The sequence below is a fragment of the Pithys albifrons genome, chromosome 2 (genome assembly GCF_047495875.1).
Source record: "Pithys albifrons albifrons isolate INPA30051 chromosome 2, PitAlb_v1, whole genome shotgun sequence".
Lineage (NCBI taxonomy): Eukaryota > Metazoa > Chordata > Aves > Passeriformes > Thamnophilidae > Pithys > Pithys albifrons.
In genome coordinates, this window is record NC_092459.1 from 72672046 (window position 1) to 72690090 (window position 18045).

At 41.3% G+C, this 18045-nt stretch overlaps 1 protein-coding gene across 4 annotated transcripts in view; it reads left to right on the top strand.

The window, feature by feature from the left end:
- Positions 1 to 1108: 1108 nt before the first annotated feature.
- The window catches only part of SMOC2 (SPARC related modular calcium binding 2), a 142309-nt gene continuing 125372 nt past the window's right edge, over positions 1109 to 18045 (top strand). For 2 of the 4 annotated variants that reach the window (XM_071549473.1, XM_071549474.1), the window contains exon 1: positions 1110 to 1736. In XM_071549473.1, the coding sequence (XP_071405574.1) occupies positions 1650 to 1736 (87 nt within the window). In that variant the 5' untranslated portion in view covers positions 1110 to 1649. Of the gene's footprint in view, positions 1737 to 18045 lie in introns of all 4 variants that reach the window. The other 2 variants (XM_071549475.1, XM_071549472.1) reach the window with 2 other exon arrangements.

Sequence of the window (18045 nt, forward strand, 5' to 3'; positions counted from 1 at the left end):
TGCATTGAAAGTTTTAAGACCTAGAAGCAGATGTCTCAAGTAGGGCACTGGAGAGTGTAACTAATACCTACTTCTCTTCACATTGGTTTACCATGCATGGAGCTGCTGCTCCAGAGAGCATGCTCTATCCTGAGCCCTGGATGAGCCATATGTGACAATCACAGAATCATAGAATACGTAGAGTTGGAAGGGACGTGCAGATCATTGAGTTCAACTTCTGGCTCTGCACAGGACCATCCCCAAGCCTACAAGGGTGTCAGTTCTGAGTGCTTGAGGAAATTGTCACTTGTGTGCTGGGAGAGTGGTATATTGCAGCATCCCTAAAGCCCTTTTGTGTCAGGGTTCTCTCCCACAAACACTCATACACGGGCAATAAAGCAAGCCCTGAGATCCTCAGCATCCCTGGTAGTACCACTTCACCGTGGAGATCTCTCCAGGCTGACAGTGAGTCCCGCGTCCCTAGGGAGGAGCTGGGGACTCCAGTCACAGAATTGCCGTGAAAGGGTTTCTTTCAGACAGCCGGGGCGAGGAGATCCTTCACAGTAAGGAAATCCTAACGTACCTCTATTTGTCTGCTAAAGGGGTGAGGGAGAGAAGTGCAGAACTGTGGGATGGAAGGTTTCACCTGGCACTGACTGCTCGCGTAGAGGCAGCTCCGCATCCACGGCATCTCACAGGGGTACCCGACCAGGGCCAGCAGTGCCCGGTCCCCGCCGTGCCGGAGCGCCTGGCAGCCCCCAGTCCCTCTCGGCTGCCCCACGGGGAGCGCTGCCTGGCTTTTGCCTTAGCCAGAAACTTGATTGCCACGTCCCTGGCTCCCGCCCCGTGCGATGCCCGGCGGGCGGCGCGGTGGGGCCAAGGCAGGACCGCTCCGGGAAGAGCTCGGGGCTCGCTGGGTCGGGACCAGCAGGGGCTGCCGCTGTTTGTACATGTTAATTTCACATGAGGCGGGGGAGGGGGGAATGAATCCTGCGGGTTAAGCAAGCGGCGTACCCCGGGGAACGCTAGGGAAGGTTAATCGGCGAGGATCTGTGGGTCTGGGAGGAGAAAGCGGAGGCCGGACTGGGGAGGGGGCAGGAAAAGAGGAAAAGGGGCAGAGCGACTCAGTGAGGTGCACACTGACAACTGCCTTAGCCGAGGCAGTGCCTTCACGCGTGCTCCCGGTGTTGGTGGTGGGTCCTCCCTTCCCGTCCCAATCGTTTCCTCCCGCTTCCCCGGCCACAGAGGAGTCGGGGCTGGAAGAGAGAGAAAGGGACCCCCAGGGCTAGAGAGTAGTCCGCCCGAGGCGGAGGCAGGCGCGGCGTCCCGGGAGAGGCGTCGGCGGCGTCGTCCGGCAGATTCCCCCGGCAGTGGGAGGGCGCCGAGCGAGGAGAGGCTGGGGAGCATCTCCGGGACTGCGCTGACTCCCGAGGAGCGAGGGAAGGGCACAGAAAGGCAGAACCGCCGCCTCGCAGTTATACACCCGACCCCAAATTTTAAGGACTAGGGTGGGGAAAAAGAAAACTGAGGACCTGATCTGGGACCTCCCAGCCGGAGCGATTGAAAAGAAGCCAAAGCAGGCATAGCGGGGAGGGGGAGGCAGCGACATCCCAAGGAGCGTCCCCCTCCTCCACTCTCCGCAGTTGCTGCGTGCCCGCCGCCGCCTCAGGATGTGGGTGCCGCTGCTGCCGCTGCTGCTGCTGCTGGTGCCGGAGCTGCTCCCCGCCGTGCCGGCACAGAAGCTCTCCGCCCTCACGGTAAGGCCGCCCTACTGGTGGGCGCCGGGGTGCACCTGAGCGGGCGGCGAGGGGGCACCCGGAGGCTGCCGGGGCGGGGACGGAGTCCGGCCGAGGCGGGAGCTCCGCCGCGGCTCGTCCGGCAGCGCGAGGAGCAGCGGCACCGCCGCCCCGCCGGGCGCTGCCAGTGGAGAGCTGCCCGCGGCAGCTTAGGGGAAGTTTACTGTGGGTCCCCGCAGTGCTTCGGTCCAACGTTAATGGCCCTGTTAATGCCTTTATTTTCCCTAAGAGGAATAATGCTGCCGTGAGGTCTGCTTTTGGACCGACTCGGGTTTACCGACTTTGCTTTATTTTTAATTATAAAGCGACGTGAAACAAACTTCTCTGGCTATTCCAGGCTCCATGATGCTAAACATGTAACTCTGCGTAGAGATGGGTGAGCCAATTCATTAGGCTTGCTAAATAAGCCATAACCACTTTTCTAGCCAAGACCTGAGGTTTGCAGCTAATAGCTCAGTTCAGTCTTCTTGTAGAGCTTGCAGTGTTTGCAAAGCTATAATTAATGCAATCTGTAGAAATAAAAACACTTTCCTTAAATGTGTTTTTAAACAAGTGCCTGAGTAAACATAATGGGCAGCAAGTACCTCTTTCAAGCTGTTTTTAAGTGTTTTGGTGAAGCCTGTGCCCTTAGAGTTTATTATGCCAAAGCTATAGGCAGTTGCATAGTGAAATAGACTCTATTTTTATCTTAGTCTATCAGAAAATTTCTGTTAAATACTAAGAGCTGGATTTTTACCTTTCTTCCTTCCTCCTCCCCCCCGCTCGCCCTTCTTTTTTCTTTTCTTTTGGAGGAAGGTGGTATAGGGACAGGTCAAGGAGAAATGGCAATGGAGGATGGCTGAGCTGTTCATACCTGAAATTCTTCAGAAAAAGTTTTGCCTTGTCTAGTTTTTTTTTCTCTTAAATGATTTGTAGATTAGATGCTGCTAACTGAAAACCTTAAAGGAATGAGTTTGCTCCTTGAATTTTATTGTGTGTAGCATTTGAAAGTGTGGAACACATAAAGTGAAGTGATTCTCTTGTTTTTAAGACCCTCATTTTAAGCACCCTTAAACTGTCAGGTGATACATGCTATTCTAGTTAACAGATGAACATTGCATTTTCCTTTAAAGTTAACCTTCACAAATATAGAAACAGAATTTATAAGAGTACATGTTATATTCTTTTTTCTGTATATAGAGTTTTAAATATTAGCGTGAAAGTAAACTGGAGATGTTGCCACAACTTAGTTTGTCCAAAAGTAAAATCAGAATGATTGTGAGTGTTATATTATTTTCAGATGATGCATAACACAAATGATGTCAGAGCCTTTTAACATATGTATATAAATCACTGCTGAATATAACTGTCATTCAGTGAAGGGTTGTCTGCCTCACAAAAGTGAAGACAAATCTGTCCAAAGGCACTTCAGCAAACTCTAAAAATTAAATGTCATAGACGAGTGATGTTTGAAGTCCCTCTGTTCCTTCTTTCACCCACCCAGAGTGTACACTGCACATTTCTGTACCTTATAGTTGTATCTTTATGAATCATGACCAGAAAAGTCAAATCTTCATGGAATCTCCACCCTCTGCTACCAAAATGTTGTGGTTTGGAAGACTTTAAACTTTCAGACTGAATTAATCTTGAACATTTCGGTAAGTGTAGCTAGCCTTGTCAGTAGAGCTCTGTAGGTAATAAGCCCATGCTAGTTTTTTTGCTGCCAGTGGTCTTCTTACAGAAATGTCTTGACTAGATTACATTAGAAAACCTTCCATAAAATAAGTAATGAACAAGCAAACACCAATTTCAACAACAATAAACCCAGTGCTATTACAGCAACAAATACCACAGCACCAAATCATTCTTTACTCCTGTAGTCATTCAGCTCACAGACTTGGTTATCCCTTTCCACATGAACCTTTCTCAAATAGTCAAGGATACTGGCTGCATAATTATAAGGAACCTCAAACCCAGACTGTGTGGAAAGACCAAGAAAATGTATGCCATTTTTTCACCTGCTATGCCAGTGTGTGATGTCTGAGAATGGCCATTCTTTTCTACAGATCAGATTAAGATTTTATTTTTATTTGTGCTTTGAAGAATAACAAATAAAGACTGATATTTTCATAAATAACTGAAGGCAATGGGAAGAGAGCATGTTTCACTGTGGACCTGAGTTTTGTAAAAACTTTGGGATGGTTATGGAGAGCACATCCTTGATGGTAGGTGTGCCACATGGTGGCAATATGAAGGGCACAGTTTCCTTTACTGCAGTGGTAAATCTGATATTAGGTGAACCTTAGCAGAGACATGATAATAAAATTCAAGTTCTCCCTAGCCAAAGCAACTCTAAAGTTCGTGTCATTTTCAAAAAAGTAACTACATGGATCAGAGGTTTTTCTCCTTGTCTGGGTGTTGAACAACTCTGGGCTTTAAGTGACAAAGGGGATGATGATTTGACAGGGGGAAATGGAGGGTAGGTCTTTATGTATTTCATCTGTCTAAACAGATTTTTGTACTGTTTTAACTTTGTCCCCCTGCTAGCTCCAGAAGCAGATTCAGTATTACTTTCAGAGAAGAGTTTCAGTGGTTTAAAGAGCTGTATCCCCATTTAATTAGGAATAATATTTTCACACTTCACTTGGGCGGAAATACCCGCAACAACCACCCATGTCTATAGTCCAGGTGAATATGTGATTTTTAGATATTGGAAGCTTTTCAAAAGTCCAATAGCAAGAAATTACAGAATTTTCACACAAATAAAACCTTTCAGAGATTTCTGATTGCCTATCAGTCTTATGTGACTGCAGGTTTGCAAGGAATGATGAGCATATGGCTTCCTACAGCCTTGATAATAGCCATCAGGACAATTTCTGGCAGGCAGATGCATCAGAAGTCAGTAGGTGAAATGGACAAGCAGTTGAGGCTTTGGTATCCTGGTCCTCCTGGCTATATCTAAAGTGAGTGTGAGTGTTGCATCATGCCCCTCTCTGCCCAAACTGTGGACTTGGCCAGAACTCACATGGTTCCCTGTCTGCATGCCAGGGTAGAGAAAGAATATGAGGTGGGCTGATGCACTCCTGAATCTTTATTGGAGAGCCATGTTGTGCACCAGGGTGTAGGAGTTTCAGAGTTTCTATGGGTTCATTGGGTTAGAGATAGCCCAAAGCTGCTTTGAGTTTGTACCAATCTTGGCCTCTTGTTATCAAAAATTACTCTTTGCTAAAGTTATTCCTGGACTCTCATCTCCTGAGTAGAACCATATTGCAATAATAGACAAAATGAGGGGAAACTTAATATTCCTGTTATGAATTGCTAACTGAGCCACAGGGATGCATGCAGGAGGAGAGCATTATTTAGTATTATATTTATTATTATTTAAAATGAACAAACATTGGCAACAGAACAATGGCTTTCATTCTGGAAAGGTAGGCTGGGAGCTGCCTCATAACCACGAGATCTGGAGGGATTGTAGCCAGTTCGGCTGCTCCTGTTTTTTTCTCCCCTTGTGTCAAATACTAATCTTTTGTTCCAGAAGATATCTTGAGTAGCCTTGTCCTTATACCTTGTTTATGGAAAGCCAGGTAACATTATGAAATTCTTGTAACACATTATTGGAACATTTTTGCATTACTGTATTTTTATTCTGCTCTGTGATGAACCCATTCTTTCTAGATGTATGAAACCAGTGAGAGCTGAGCATTGTTGACATATTGTATTATGGGAATAGGAATATTGAAAGTATAGTTACTTTTGTTTTGAAACACAATGCTTTGAAGAAAGCTCACTGTTCCTTCGGTAAGTATGTTTAAGATCACTGCACTTACCAACACACTTTGACGTTGTTTATGCTGCCTTTTTGAAACCATCACCTTAGCTTTTATCTCAGTTGCAGTGTAGTATGTGGATGTACTTGTATAAACAATAGGACACAAGTGTTTCTTATTTTAAAATCTTGATGACTTATAACATACCACAAACTATTTATTCTTTCAAAGCCTTGCTGAACCATGTGTTTCCCTCAATACAATCAATAGATCTTACAAAAGAAAAAAATTGCTTGAAATCACTTCTTGAAATGAACACCTTTGCCTGTTAATAGTTCCTTTCATCAGTATCTGAATGTTTCAGGGAACAATTGTTTTCTTTTTTTCCCTTGGCACATGGTTTGTGAGTATTCAATAGCATTTAATACACTGGATAGCTTCCACAACACTCACCAATATAAGGTGGACTGCTAAGGTAGTTCAGTAAAGGGAAGCTAAACATGATCAAAGCTTTCCAAGTTAAGGACTCATTTGGATGGCGCCTTCAAACCAAAACATTTGGAAAAGTTGCTCTAATTGTGACTGAAAAACCAAGACCGTAAATAAAACTGTAAGTGGCTCCAGATCCTAACAACATTGTTACTGCAAATGGGCATTGGTACAACCAAGGGTACATCAGCTCTGAAAATAAAACACTTTCAACAATGCTTCCTTGCAATAAACTCTAAAGACACTTCCTACTAAAGAAACAAAAACAAAACCTGTGGGAATTGTTATTGAAAAAGTCAAACTTTTGATCAGGGGTCAGAAGCAAGTTTTGTGCATGCAGCCAACACAAACTCCACCTTATAATATGGAAGATATTAATGGAGATGACAGGTTGACTGCACACCCATAAGATTTTAAAATCAGAAGTGGAGAGAAGAAATGAATGTGAGTGGGGAGAGAAGAGCAGGACAGAGGAAAGAAAAAAAGTAGATCATGCATACTGTGGCCAGTTTTGATGCTTTCATCTGTCTCCTATCGCCTATTGAATACCTTGAGGAACATCTGTGTGTATTCCTTGACAGTTAGAAACCCTCAAGGTTTGGTTCATTTTGAGAAGCCTCTAAAGGTTTAACTGCTATCCAAAACCTATTTGAACCCTGTTGGTTTGGAAATGGGGCTGTGGATCTTTTCAAGATCTAGCTTGCTCTGTACTTTGCTCATATTTCCATTTCTTCAGCCAGACCAGCCTCACCACAGGTGTAGCCATTTTCATGGTATTTTGGTACTTCAGGTCTGAGACCAGGAAGTGCAGAGGTACCTGAAAATTAAAAACTGAGTAAGAGAGGGTTGGAATTGAAGACATATTTTTAACAGCAAATGTAGGTCTGTGTTTGGTTCAGGAGTGACATTTTTTATCTGAATAAATTCAAATGTTCTGGGGTGATATGCAGAGGTTACATGTTGCAAAGGACTCAGGGATTTCCAATCATTTTTTGTTTTCTTTAGAATCAAACCCCAAATGTGTCTTAATTTTATGGTTGATTCAATATTGTGTTGTTAGGTAGATTTTTAAAGGATTTACATAATGGGTTCACGATGCAAGTCATTTCACAATGAAAATTTGGAATGCTGCCTTCAGAATTTATATAAGTCAAAATAGTTTTTTACTCTGTGAGTACTGCCCTCCCCTCCTTTGCCCCTCTACTTGTCTTCTACAGTCAAATTCTGGTGATGCCAATCATTTTGGTCTCAATGGCCCTGTGTAGTCACATGGGATATGCTTCTGTTGACATTTCTTTAACCACTTCTGGTTATTAATTGCTAATCACTGTCTTAGTATTATCTACAGTGGTAGATATAATACTTCCCAGTACAACACTGGAGGTGAGCCTGAAAAGAGGAAATGCTTCAGGAAAAAATGTAGACTTCACAATATACTAATGCTACACAGAATAATTTATGCCAAAAGAAAAGGAGGGAAAACTCAAGATGTAGCAAGATATTGGCCATAAGCAAATAAACTAAGTAGAGAAGAGAAGCTGTAGCGTAAATACCTGCATGTTTTTCCTCCTTGTTTTTGGTCTTTGTCTAGCTACCCCCTGTACAGAGGGAATTGGTCTGAATTAAAGCTGTAGCTGTAGAAGTGGTGTTCATTGGATACAAGAATACAAACTTTGGTTTGTGGGGAGGTGAAAGCTACCTAAAAACATGTGGACTGGTTTTTAGATCAATGTGGTAATGGTTAGTATTAGAGGGTTTCTTAATATTACTTTACCAAATTATCAGTGGTCATCAAGCAGCAAAGTTAATGTAATGTCATGTCTTACCACAGAACTTGTGAAGTAAGGTTGTGTGTCAGTCTCCCAAATGGAAGTTTTAGCCAGTCCATACAGAAGAAATCACTTTGATGAGTTAGTAACTGCCCTTCAGTGAATTATTTTTCCCTTTCTAATTTATTACCTTTTAAAAAAGACCACTAAGTGTTTCGTCAGCTGTTGAAAATCCAGGCTAATAGAGAATACAACTCAGTATTCTTGTCGGGACAGAAAGAGAAAACATTTCCTGAAGGTGATCCTTTCCAGCTCTCTCCCTGGCTTGCTCAGTGTGCTGCTGGAGAAGTCACTCAAGAATGTTTACCTCATACCTATCCAAAAGCTAGCTTTTTTTTTTGTTCATTTACTTTAGGCTGCTTGTTCTGTCATCTTCTGAGTCACTGAGTAAAGACCTTTTCTTTTGTGCTACGTTAAATTTGTTTGAAGGATGTAATAATATGCTTTCCTGTCTTTTAGGAGTTCATTTTTGAACTGCATACAAATTAGCTGTCATACATATACTATAAATCTTTGACTCTGTCGTAGAGCACCTAAAGAGTACTTACATGAAAACAAAGAAAAATTCCATTGCTCTGGAATGCTCTTTATTTATGTCATGACTGTATTTTACAGATTTTTTATGAAAAAATTGTTGCCATAAAATGCTCACAGTTTTTTATTTGGGTTAGATATATCATGCATTTATCAACATCCTTTTTTTCAGAATTAAGATACTATCAGTGAATAAGCAGTGTAAAATCTTAGGGATGATCTGTACATTTTTTGAAATTAAGGTAGTGACAGATAAAGAATAATTTTAATGGTAGTCAGGCTGAACTCACTATGATCCACATAGCAAGCTGCAATACAGAGAAACCTTTCATGTTGTAGGCATTGTGGATGTCAAAACGGGAAAGGAATGACTCAGCTTCATTATCTTTGTTTTGCTTTTATCTGCAGTAAAGTGGAGGAGTGGTGGAGTTAGTTTGAGTAAAAGTCTGCCATTGAGTCTCATTACTACTTTGAAGCAGGGGTAGAAGGGATGGTGACATTTTGGTGGACACACAAACTATTTAACTAAATTTTAACCACGGCATGTTTACTTAAACAGAAATAGTGTTAAATCAGACCGCGTATCCTGAAGTATAACAGAGCACCAAGTATGTGATCTGTTTAGGATCTGGATCATGCCCTCTAGGGAATTACTTCTCAAATCTCTTTCTTAGCTAGGTGTTGCTCTTCACAGTGGCATGTTTCTGCCAGTGGAAAAACTTAGAGTTTGCTTGTAGAACACAAGGTGGAAATTTAGCCTTGATGGCATCTCAGAAAGATAGTGATATTAAAATATGAGACTCTTTCTCAGTGAGGCTGAGATGTGCATGCCGTGCTGATTTCAGCGCACTTGTCTTTATTCTGACTTTCTATATGCATCTAAACACACTGGATTCCTACTTGGGACTGTGAGGTGAACCAAATGATCTTAAAAGTGGAGTTACTATTAGAAGCAGGAGGATGCTTTGAACTCACAACTGTCTCTGGTTCACTTGTCCTAGTTAATGTATTTGTCCTCATGTCCATTTGCATAGGTGAAGAATTATTTAATGCATTTAGTCTCAGTGTTTTAATCAGATCTCCTTTGCTTTAGAATCCATATTAATGCCACTTAGTGGAGACAAAGGGGTGTCAGTGAATATGACCCAAGCACTGTAAGGTCGTATTTGTACTGTGGTCACTGTTTGCCAACTTTTTATGCCAGTAGTGCTGTATAATACTGCTCATGTCCAGAGAGCAGTCATCATGTGGACTGACATGAGTGCTAGAGTGAAAAATCACTGAAGTAAACGTCACTTTTTAAAGTAAAAATGTCTACCAAGGAAATGAAATCAAATAAGTGAAATATGGTCCTGAAATGAATATACTACCTTGTAGGGGAGAATAGCACATATTCAAAGAGACCTTTGTCCCCATAAGAGAGTACAGAAATAAAAAAGATTGGCAACAAGGAAACTGAATAAGGCTTTGACTTGATCATAAGCTTACTTGTATAGTAAATTAACTCTGGTGTCTAGAATGGTTTATTTTTGGGAGAAAGTCATTGAAGACTTCAGTGAAGCAAACTAAAAAGCGGGGAGGATGTGTGTCTATACAGATATTTCTTCATTTCCCCCCTGTCCATTCCCTTGCAAATGCAGAGGAGTGGCATCACTTACACAGCATCTTCAGTGGAAGGGAGATCACCTGTCTTCTTCTATGGCACTTCAGGCATCCACCACGGGAGGGAGTGAAAGAGCAGCGCAGTCTGCCCCGTCTCCTCTGGGAAGGGCTGAAAGGAGGGGAAAACCTTTGCTTTCCTACCCAGCGGCGTTAATTTTAAAAAGAGAGCTGGATGCCTTGATTTTTCAGCACTTGCCATTCAGTTGCCCATCAAATAGTCACTCGAATGGGAAAAATATCAAATGGAAAAAGGTTGCAACAGAAACTATTGAAAAGTAGAATGCAGTTCTGTAAAAGGTAGTGTCTTTACTGGCATGGCTTGCCTTGACATTAATTAACCATTAGCATTTGTAAGAACTCAGACCATGCTGGTGTGGACAAGAGGGAATATATGGCATGACATGTGAGCTGCTCTTGGCTGTGGAACACCAGGAGGGGTTGAGTCTGCTGAAAGCCTATGGACTCTATTACATTGCATGTATCCATACTGTTTCTTTTTGCAGCATTCATTACATGAATTCTGGTGAGCAAGACAAAACAAAGTGGACAACTTACTTTTCACACTGTATTTAATGAGATTGTATTTCAGACTGTGTCCTCTCGGGAATGCAGTATTCAAGCATGCCAAATTTTTGATAGGTTTCAGTCTAAGTGGATTTAGTTGCAAATCTGAACTTTGAACAGGAGGTTTTATCTTACCATCATGTTTCCTCCTTGAAACATTCCATAAATAACATTTCTGAGGGAAAGGGAAAGATTTTTTGAAAGAAATGTTCATTTGGAAAATTGTTCTTCTGTTTAAGTTTCACTTTTCCAGGTGTTGAATGACTCTCAGAGCAAAAGTTCTGTCATTGCGTCGTGTTGGACTTCCATTAATTTGCAATAAAGTTATAAGATAATATTCATGCATGGATAAATGATTTCATTCTGAAGAAAAAATGGCAAAAAGCATAGCTCAAATGTCTGCTTGTCTGCAACAAGTGCTGCAGTTTTCAACAGTGCAGACTGGGTATCAAGTACTGCTTTTATGAAGACTCAGTGTTTACTTTCATTAGATGCAAGACTAGGAGAGATGTATGGCAATGAGACAGCTGGAGCATTTCCAGCTAGATGGTAAGGCTAGAAATGACACCAAGACTAAATGGCTGATAGAGAGTGCTTTATGCATCTCTGTGGCTGGTGACAAACTCACAGAAGCTCAGTAGGCATGTCACTGTTGGTTTAACGGAGTGACTGGTTAGATGTTGAGATAATCACAAGTTCACAATACTTATAGTATTGAGGTGAAACCAAAGAAAAGAGCAAGCGGAAACTCTGCTTGTAGGGGAAAGCATAGAGTATCTGGGAACTGACATCCTTTGGGACTTGTAGTTGTAACTGTGCTCTTTCTAGATTTTTCACCATTATTCTCCTTGCCTACACAGTTGATCTTTCCTTAATACATCTTCCCAAATCTTATGCCCTGTCTGTGTATAGACTGTAAGCTCTTTTGGTTTGTACAGTGTTTTGGGCAAAAGAACCTCCTTCCCGGTTGGCCTTCTTGGTCTACCGTCATTATCAAGTTCAGTAAAAAACAAGAGTAAATCTTGAATGACACCTGCTTGCAGCTGAGGCTGAACACAAATAAGAGAGAATCTACAAATAGTAAAGTTCATCAGGCAGTTGCAGCCACAGTCTTTACAGCATCTACAAAGTATCCAAGCTGGCTGTTTTGTATAGACTTTCATATACATAATTGGGGCAATCAATTCAATAATCCACAAAGTTATCAGCAAAATTGTCCATTCCCCATCCTCGTCATGCTGCTGGGCAAAAGGGCTCTGCACAGTGCAGAGGGCCAACTGTCATCTGCTTGGTATTTCCTGATTTGTGAGAGCTTAATGTTTCAACCTTATCATTGCCCTAAAGCTGGGGTTGCTAGGCTGTGGTATGTGTTTCCCTTCATGCTGCAAAACTCTTTCTCCCCTAAAGAAAAAAGCCCCAAATCAATGCAGCCTGGTCTTTCCTGAAAAGAATAATGGGAATGTTAGAATGCCTCTTCCCAGTTTTGCACATAGGTCAGCATAGAGCTAGAAGCTTCTCTAATCAGTGCCCTTCCCTACCTTTTCTTGAGGAAGAAAATGGGTCTGGATGCAAGATGCTTCCATGCTGTGAATGCAGATGAAAGGACTGAGAGCTGTTCTGGCTGCTACATTCACTATTTCTTGAGTGTACTCTTCTTCTATAGCAGCAGCACCAAGAACCCTCTGGGAAACCTGACCCAGAGGTTCTCTAGACGAACTTAGAGATGTGTAGGGGGTCTGGCTGAGCCGGAATTTATTTTCCCATAGTAATCCTTGCAGTGCTGTGCTCTGCATTGGTAGCTAGAGGAGTGTTGATAACAAGCCTGTTTTGTCCACTGCTAAGTTCAGCACTGTAACATTTCTTCTTCAGTCAGAGGCGAGATCCTGGGAGGGGACACAGGCCAGGTGACCCACACTGACCAAGGAGATATTCCATACCATATGACATCAACTTATATATATAAAACTGAGGCAAGGAGCCAGAAGGGGCATCTAATATCTCATAGTGGCTGCCTGCTGACAACTGTACCGTGCGTTGGATCTCTGCTTCTCACAGAAGTGATTGACCATTGCTGCTTATGGGAAGCAGAGATTAACTACTGGTTTCTGCTTTGTGCGTGCACATGCTGTTTTAGCTTTTTTTTCCCCCCCTTGTTGCATAAATATAAACTTCCTTATTGCAACTCCGGTTTGTTTAATTTCTTTTTCCTTCCACCTTGCTCTCTGCCCAGTCTGGCTGGGAAGGGAGTGATAGAGCAGCTGGGTGGGCACCTGGCATTCAGCCAAGGTGAACCCACCACAGGTGTCAAGCAGTATTGAGAAGCACAAGTCTTTTTCCTTTAAGCTTCCTGGGGCTTTGAGATGTCATCCATCAGCTGCAATAAATTCCCTAGATTGCCATCTGTCTTGAGATTACCCATCCCAGTCATATATGTGTGTGCAGGTGTGGACTCTATACATTTCCTTGAAAGCTTTTCTTTTGTTTTTCAGCAATGATTGGAAAACTCACATAAAAGCTTAAAATTCCTTCTGGTGTTAATAACCAGAATGTCAGATTTTTTGCCCTGAAATTTATATCATTTGATCTGACACTTTGACCTGCTATTTTTTGTTTATGTATTTTGGTCTAAGGCAGGGAATGATGTATAGGAATTTAGTATAAGGTAGAGAATGATGCCCAGAAGTTTAGTATTAGTTTTCATTTGACAATATTCCTAAATTGTCAGGTTTTCACTGCGTTGGAGATGCTGCAGAGCGTCTGTGTTTGTTAGTTGATGAATTTGTGTTATCTAAAGACTGAAAAGAAAAAAAAGAATGCCATCTCCCTTAAAATCTCAGATCAGGTCACTTCAGGAACTGCCTTAGCCAATATTTGGTTTTATTTTAGTAGCTCTCATCCTAAACAATGAGAGAATAGAGAGCTTTTACTGCTCAGATTGCTTATTATGACAGAAGCAATCAAAAAGTCACACGGTGTCTCTGCTTGTTACAAAAGTAAATTATTCCAAGTATCTTCTTGGCACACTTGGGTGTGAGGAAACTCCGAAGTGAGATTCATTTTACAAGCATGTAGGAAATCACACTCTTTTCATACAAGTTAGAAGCAACCAAAAGGGTCCAGTGCAATTAGGAGGTTACAAATAGGACTAACCACATGTAAAAACTATTTCCACCTGACAGCAATTAAAGCAGTGTCAGAGTTGCAATGAAATTCCCTCCAGGGATCTTCATAAAATTGAGTTAAACATTAGAAAGAGTGTACATGATGGATGGAAAAGTTTGAGAGAAATGACAGTTCTATCAAAGCTGAATGGGGTCACAGTTCATATTCTACAGCTATTTTGTGGTATGCAGGATGTCTCTCAGGAAGGGCCCTGCAGCTATCTGCTGTCAACAACAGGTGTGGTGTGTGTCTGAGAGAGAAAGAACTACGTGCTTTCTCTTTCTAATACATGATGTTTCTTGCTTGTATATGGGTCAACATCTTCTAAAACTTTGTGATAATTTTTTAATATTTCTGGGTTTGGTAGAAAAATGTTCAATGGAGTGAGATTTAGAAGTTTTTGTCAAAGTAAAACTGGAGCTGATTACTTAATTTCCTTTCAGTTGCTCTGCGACTGTGAAATGGCCTGAGGGCTCCATGTGTCATGTACATATTTTGTGTCCTGCATTGATTAAAAAGGGATTTGATGCATGCCAGGTGTCTGCAAGGCAGTTCAAATGGTGAAGTAGCATGGGTGAGGGGAAGCACGATGGGTTGCCCTCCTAGTACACTATTTTGAGAGATTAGGAATGATTCTGCCTCACCAGTCTTCAGTCCTTCTGGTAAAGAATGGTATCACAACTGCAGCTTCTGTCCTGGCCCTCTGAAATATCAGTTTGCTTTTATGCACCCTTGTGAGACTTGGGCATCAGAAATGACTGAGACAGAGACTCAGCTGAATAGGAGACCTATGAACATGTGTGTCATGAATGTAGGAGCTGCAGGCTCAGCTGTCCATGGGTGCCAGAACATTTGTATAATGGCAATTCTAATATTCCACAGTCTTTATAATGGGTGTGCCCAGCTTTCTGCACAACACCTTTCTGAGTCCAGTGGGAGTTTTAGCAAGGCAAAGTTGGGCTTGTGTCTGCCCTCATGAGTCTGGAACAAGGGAAACTATTTGCTCTCTTGAAAGGAATTAAGAAGAATAAACTTGACTATAAGTCTGCTCCATATGGGCAGGAGTGTGCAGAGAAGCTTGGATGTAACTGAAGTACCCAAACCTGATGCTGTCAATGAGCATGTTTGGATATGAAGCCTTGGAGATGTGATAAAATCTGTTAGTCTGTATGTATCTGGGTGTGAGACTCTTCGTAACAGAAACATGTTGGCATCTTTTTGTACACACAGGTAGAAGCTGATCAACAGGATACCACTGGGCATATACTATACAGAGTACATCTATTCCTGCTCTGTGTTGCTACCAGATGATATTTACTTTGTTGAATCAACCCTGTCATCATATTTGTCTTTCATACATATTGTTGGCAAATGCATGTGACTACAAAACTTAAAGGTCTGATGAAATAGCCACTTCTTTGTGAAATAAAACTTGTTAAAATCCTGTTTTTCACTCTACAGGACACATATATCTCACTCTCTTAATAGCAGGCTGATAAGGAAGTAGAGCTAAATCACAGTTATTATTTTACGACTCTCAGTCCTTTTTTTTTTTTTTTTGTGGAAGTGATTGTTTAGATCATGCTGGCAGAGGGAGAATCTTTTTCAAGACACAGCCATTCTTAAATGACATGCTCCAAAGACTTCTGGGAGCCAAGGATTGTCTAAAAAATAGCTGAACATGGTGGAAGCAGTGGTTCACGTGAAACAGAGGTGAGCAAAACGTGGAAGAACTTGAAAAAGACACTAATCAAAGTCAAGAGAATGGGGAGCTGTACTCATGCCAAAAATGAAGAAAAAAACCTTGTGTCTCAGTATTTTTTCTGTTTCTCTCCCCCCTCCTCTCCCCTCAGAATCAGTATGTTTGTTTCAAAATAAAATGGGTTAAAATAAAATGAGCTATAAATAACATGAACACATTTTTATAAAATTCTTTTCTTGGAAGCAAGCTATAAGGCAATCTCTAAAGGGTTCGTATTACATCTGCACATACAACTCTGGTTAAGAGCTAAGGCTCTGTGTGTCTACGGTCCCTCAACAGAATCACTAAGAAAAGCTCATGGAACCAGGAATGGTAAGATAACTGTTATTTACTGACTGCATGATATGAGCAAGCCCATTCAATGTACATTGGTTTCACAATACATTTTGTTTTCCAAGCTCATACCTCTCTATCAGTCCTGCTGTCCCCCATAGCCTGGAATCCTGCCCAACTTGATTGCACCATATCAGCTGAGAGTCCTGCTGCTTACCTGCTCCTCCCATAGTTGAGAAGCTCCCATGTAGTCCAGAAATGTTTGCCCATTGTGTTGAACTTCTGTGGACTGCATTTGAGAGCATAGAACATGGGAGTTTGTGTTTTCAACAGGCAGCCTCTGTCTTAACAACTGTATGATGCGTGAAACAAGTTAATGCTGTTATTTCAGTTAATGTGGCCAGTACTCCCTTGTGGCCATTAACCTGAAGTTGTGAGCAGTGCTGGGAAAAAAAAGGGCTGGTCTTTCAGTGTGCAGGTCACCTGTATTGTTGTTGCAGCACACTGATCAAGGTTTTAAGCTTTTTCTAGCCCAGAGATCTCTGCTGCTCACTGTTTTGCTTTGTCAAATAGCTATTGACTATATGCTGTCTCTCAGATAGACTTTTTCTTCATTGCATTTTTTATGTCAAAGGTAAACACCATTGCATTATTGCTATTTCATTTTCCAGATTGCATTAAGATCTGTTCCATGGGAATCCACTTAACTGTTATGGTGACTTGATTTGAACACTTGGCAGATTTAGCATGATGGACTGTGAGTCCAGATGTTGTCCTTCTCTTCTCCTCGTCTGCTAGTAAAATACAGATGAGTACTTTGATACCCTGGGGATAATTTATCAACAGCACTCAGCTTCATTATAGATGTTTCCCTTACTCTGCAGAAAGTGACAGATCTGTCTGGTGAAGTGCAGTCCCACTGAATGTGGTAGGTTGTTTAGAAATTTATTTGGGGAGCCCTTTCTCCTAGGAAATGCATATTAGGGATCAGGAGCTAGTCCTGTGAAGCTCAGTTAAAGGCCAGATTTGTGACAGTGTGCCTACAGTATTTCTCAGAACCAGAGGAGGCAATCTGTTTCAAAAAAATTGAGCACACAATTCTACTTTATTCCTAGGTGACTAGCAAATTACTGCTGTGTTTCTGATTGATGGCCAAGTCTAAGAACAAGCTCACACAAAAGGCACAGTTACAGCTGCCCAGTTATTTCTGTTAGTTACCATCATCTCTGTAAAGCCTAGTTCTTTGGGAGTCGTTGGAAACTGAGCTGGGGAAAAAGGTGATTTCCTCACCTAGTCAAAGAGCATTTATGAAAGGCCAAAAATTACATCAGCCATAAGGGGCTGAAAAAATAGAAAGGGAAGAGTCACACATATCCAAACATAGGGACATATATATTTGAAGGATCAAAACAGAAAAACACAAAAGAAGAAGGTTTTAATCTGTATTACATAGAAGACAGCCATGTAGTTCCAGGCAGCCTAAAGAAAATGCTTCCCTCTTGCCCCAATCATGTACATGCATTTACTGACTCCTCTGTTTGGTTTGTTTGTTTGATTTGGACTAATTTTCTCAATTTATGAATAAATGGCATTTAATTATCTGAGATTTTAAAAAAAATGTTATCAATAACAAAGCAAGTGAAAACTTTGCTAGCCAATCTGATTAGTTGAATGACTAAATGTTTTCTTTCATTATAAGAATTATGTAAGCAAAGTTACAAGTGACTGAAAATAATACTAGCATAAGAAAATCAAGAAGAAATGTGAGCATTTTTTGTAAGTTTTTAAAGGGCAATTTGCCTATGAAATGTTGTATATTTTTTGAGAGAACATTTCTAACAAACATCTCTTCTGTTTGAAATTTTTTTGTAAACTTTGAGGATTTTATTGAAGTCCTATGTTTATAATGCTAATGTTTTTAAAGTTATGGAGAGGCAGTCATTGTATTGTATTCCAGAGATGTGTGGTAATGCAAAAGAGTTTTGTTTCCTAAAAGAGCTATCAAAAGATAAAAATGCAGGAAATTTAGCGATGTTTAAGTAGAAAGGCTTTTTGATTAGAAGGAACTTCAAGCAGCTGCTGTATTTCATGCACAACATAGCATGGATGCAACTACAGGTTACTGTAGTTATAATTTTGTGATGTATCATTACCAGGATATTTGCTGAACTACAATTAATACAGTTTCAAAAGTTTCCTGAATTGATTCTACTTCTGTGAACCTTTTCTTACTTCAAAGGTATTCT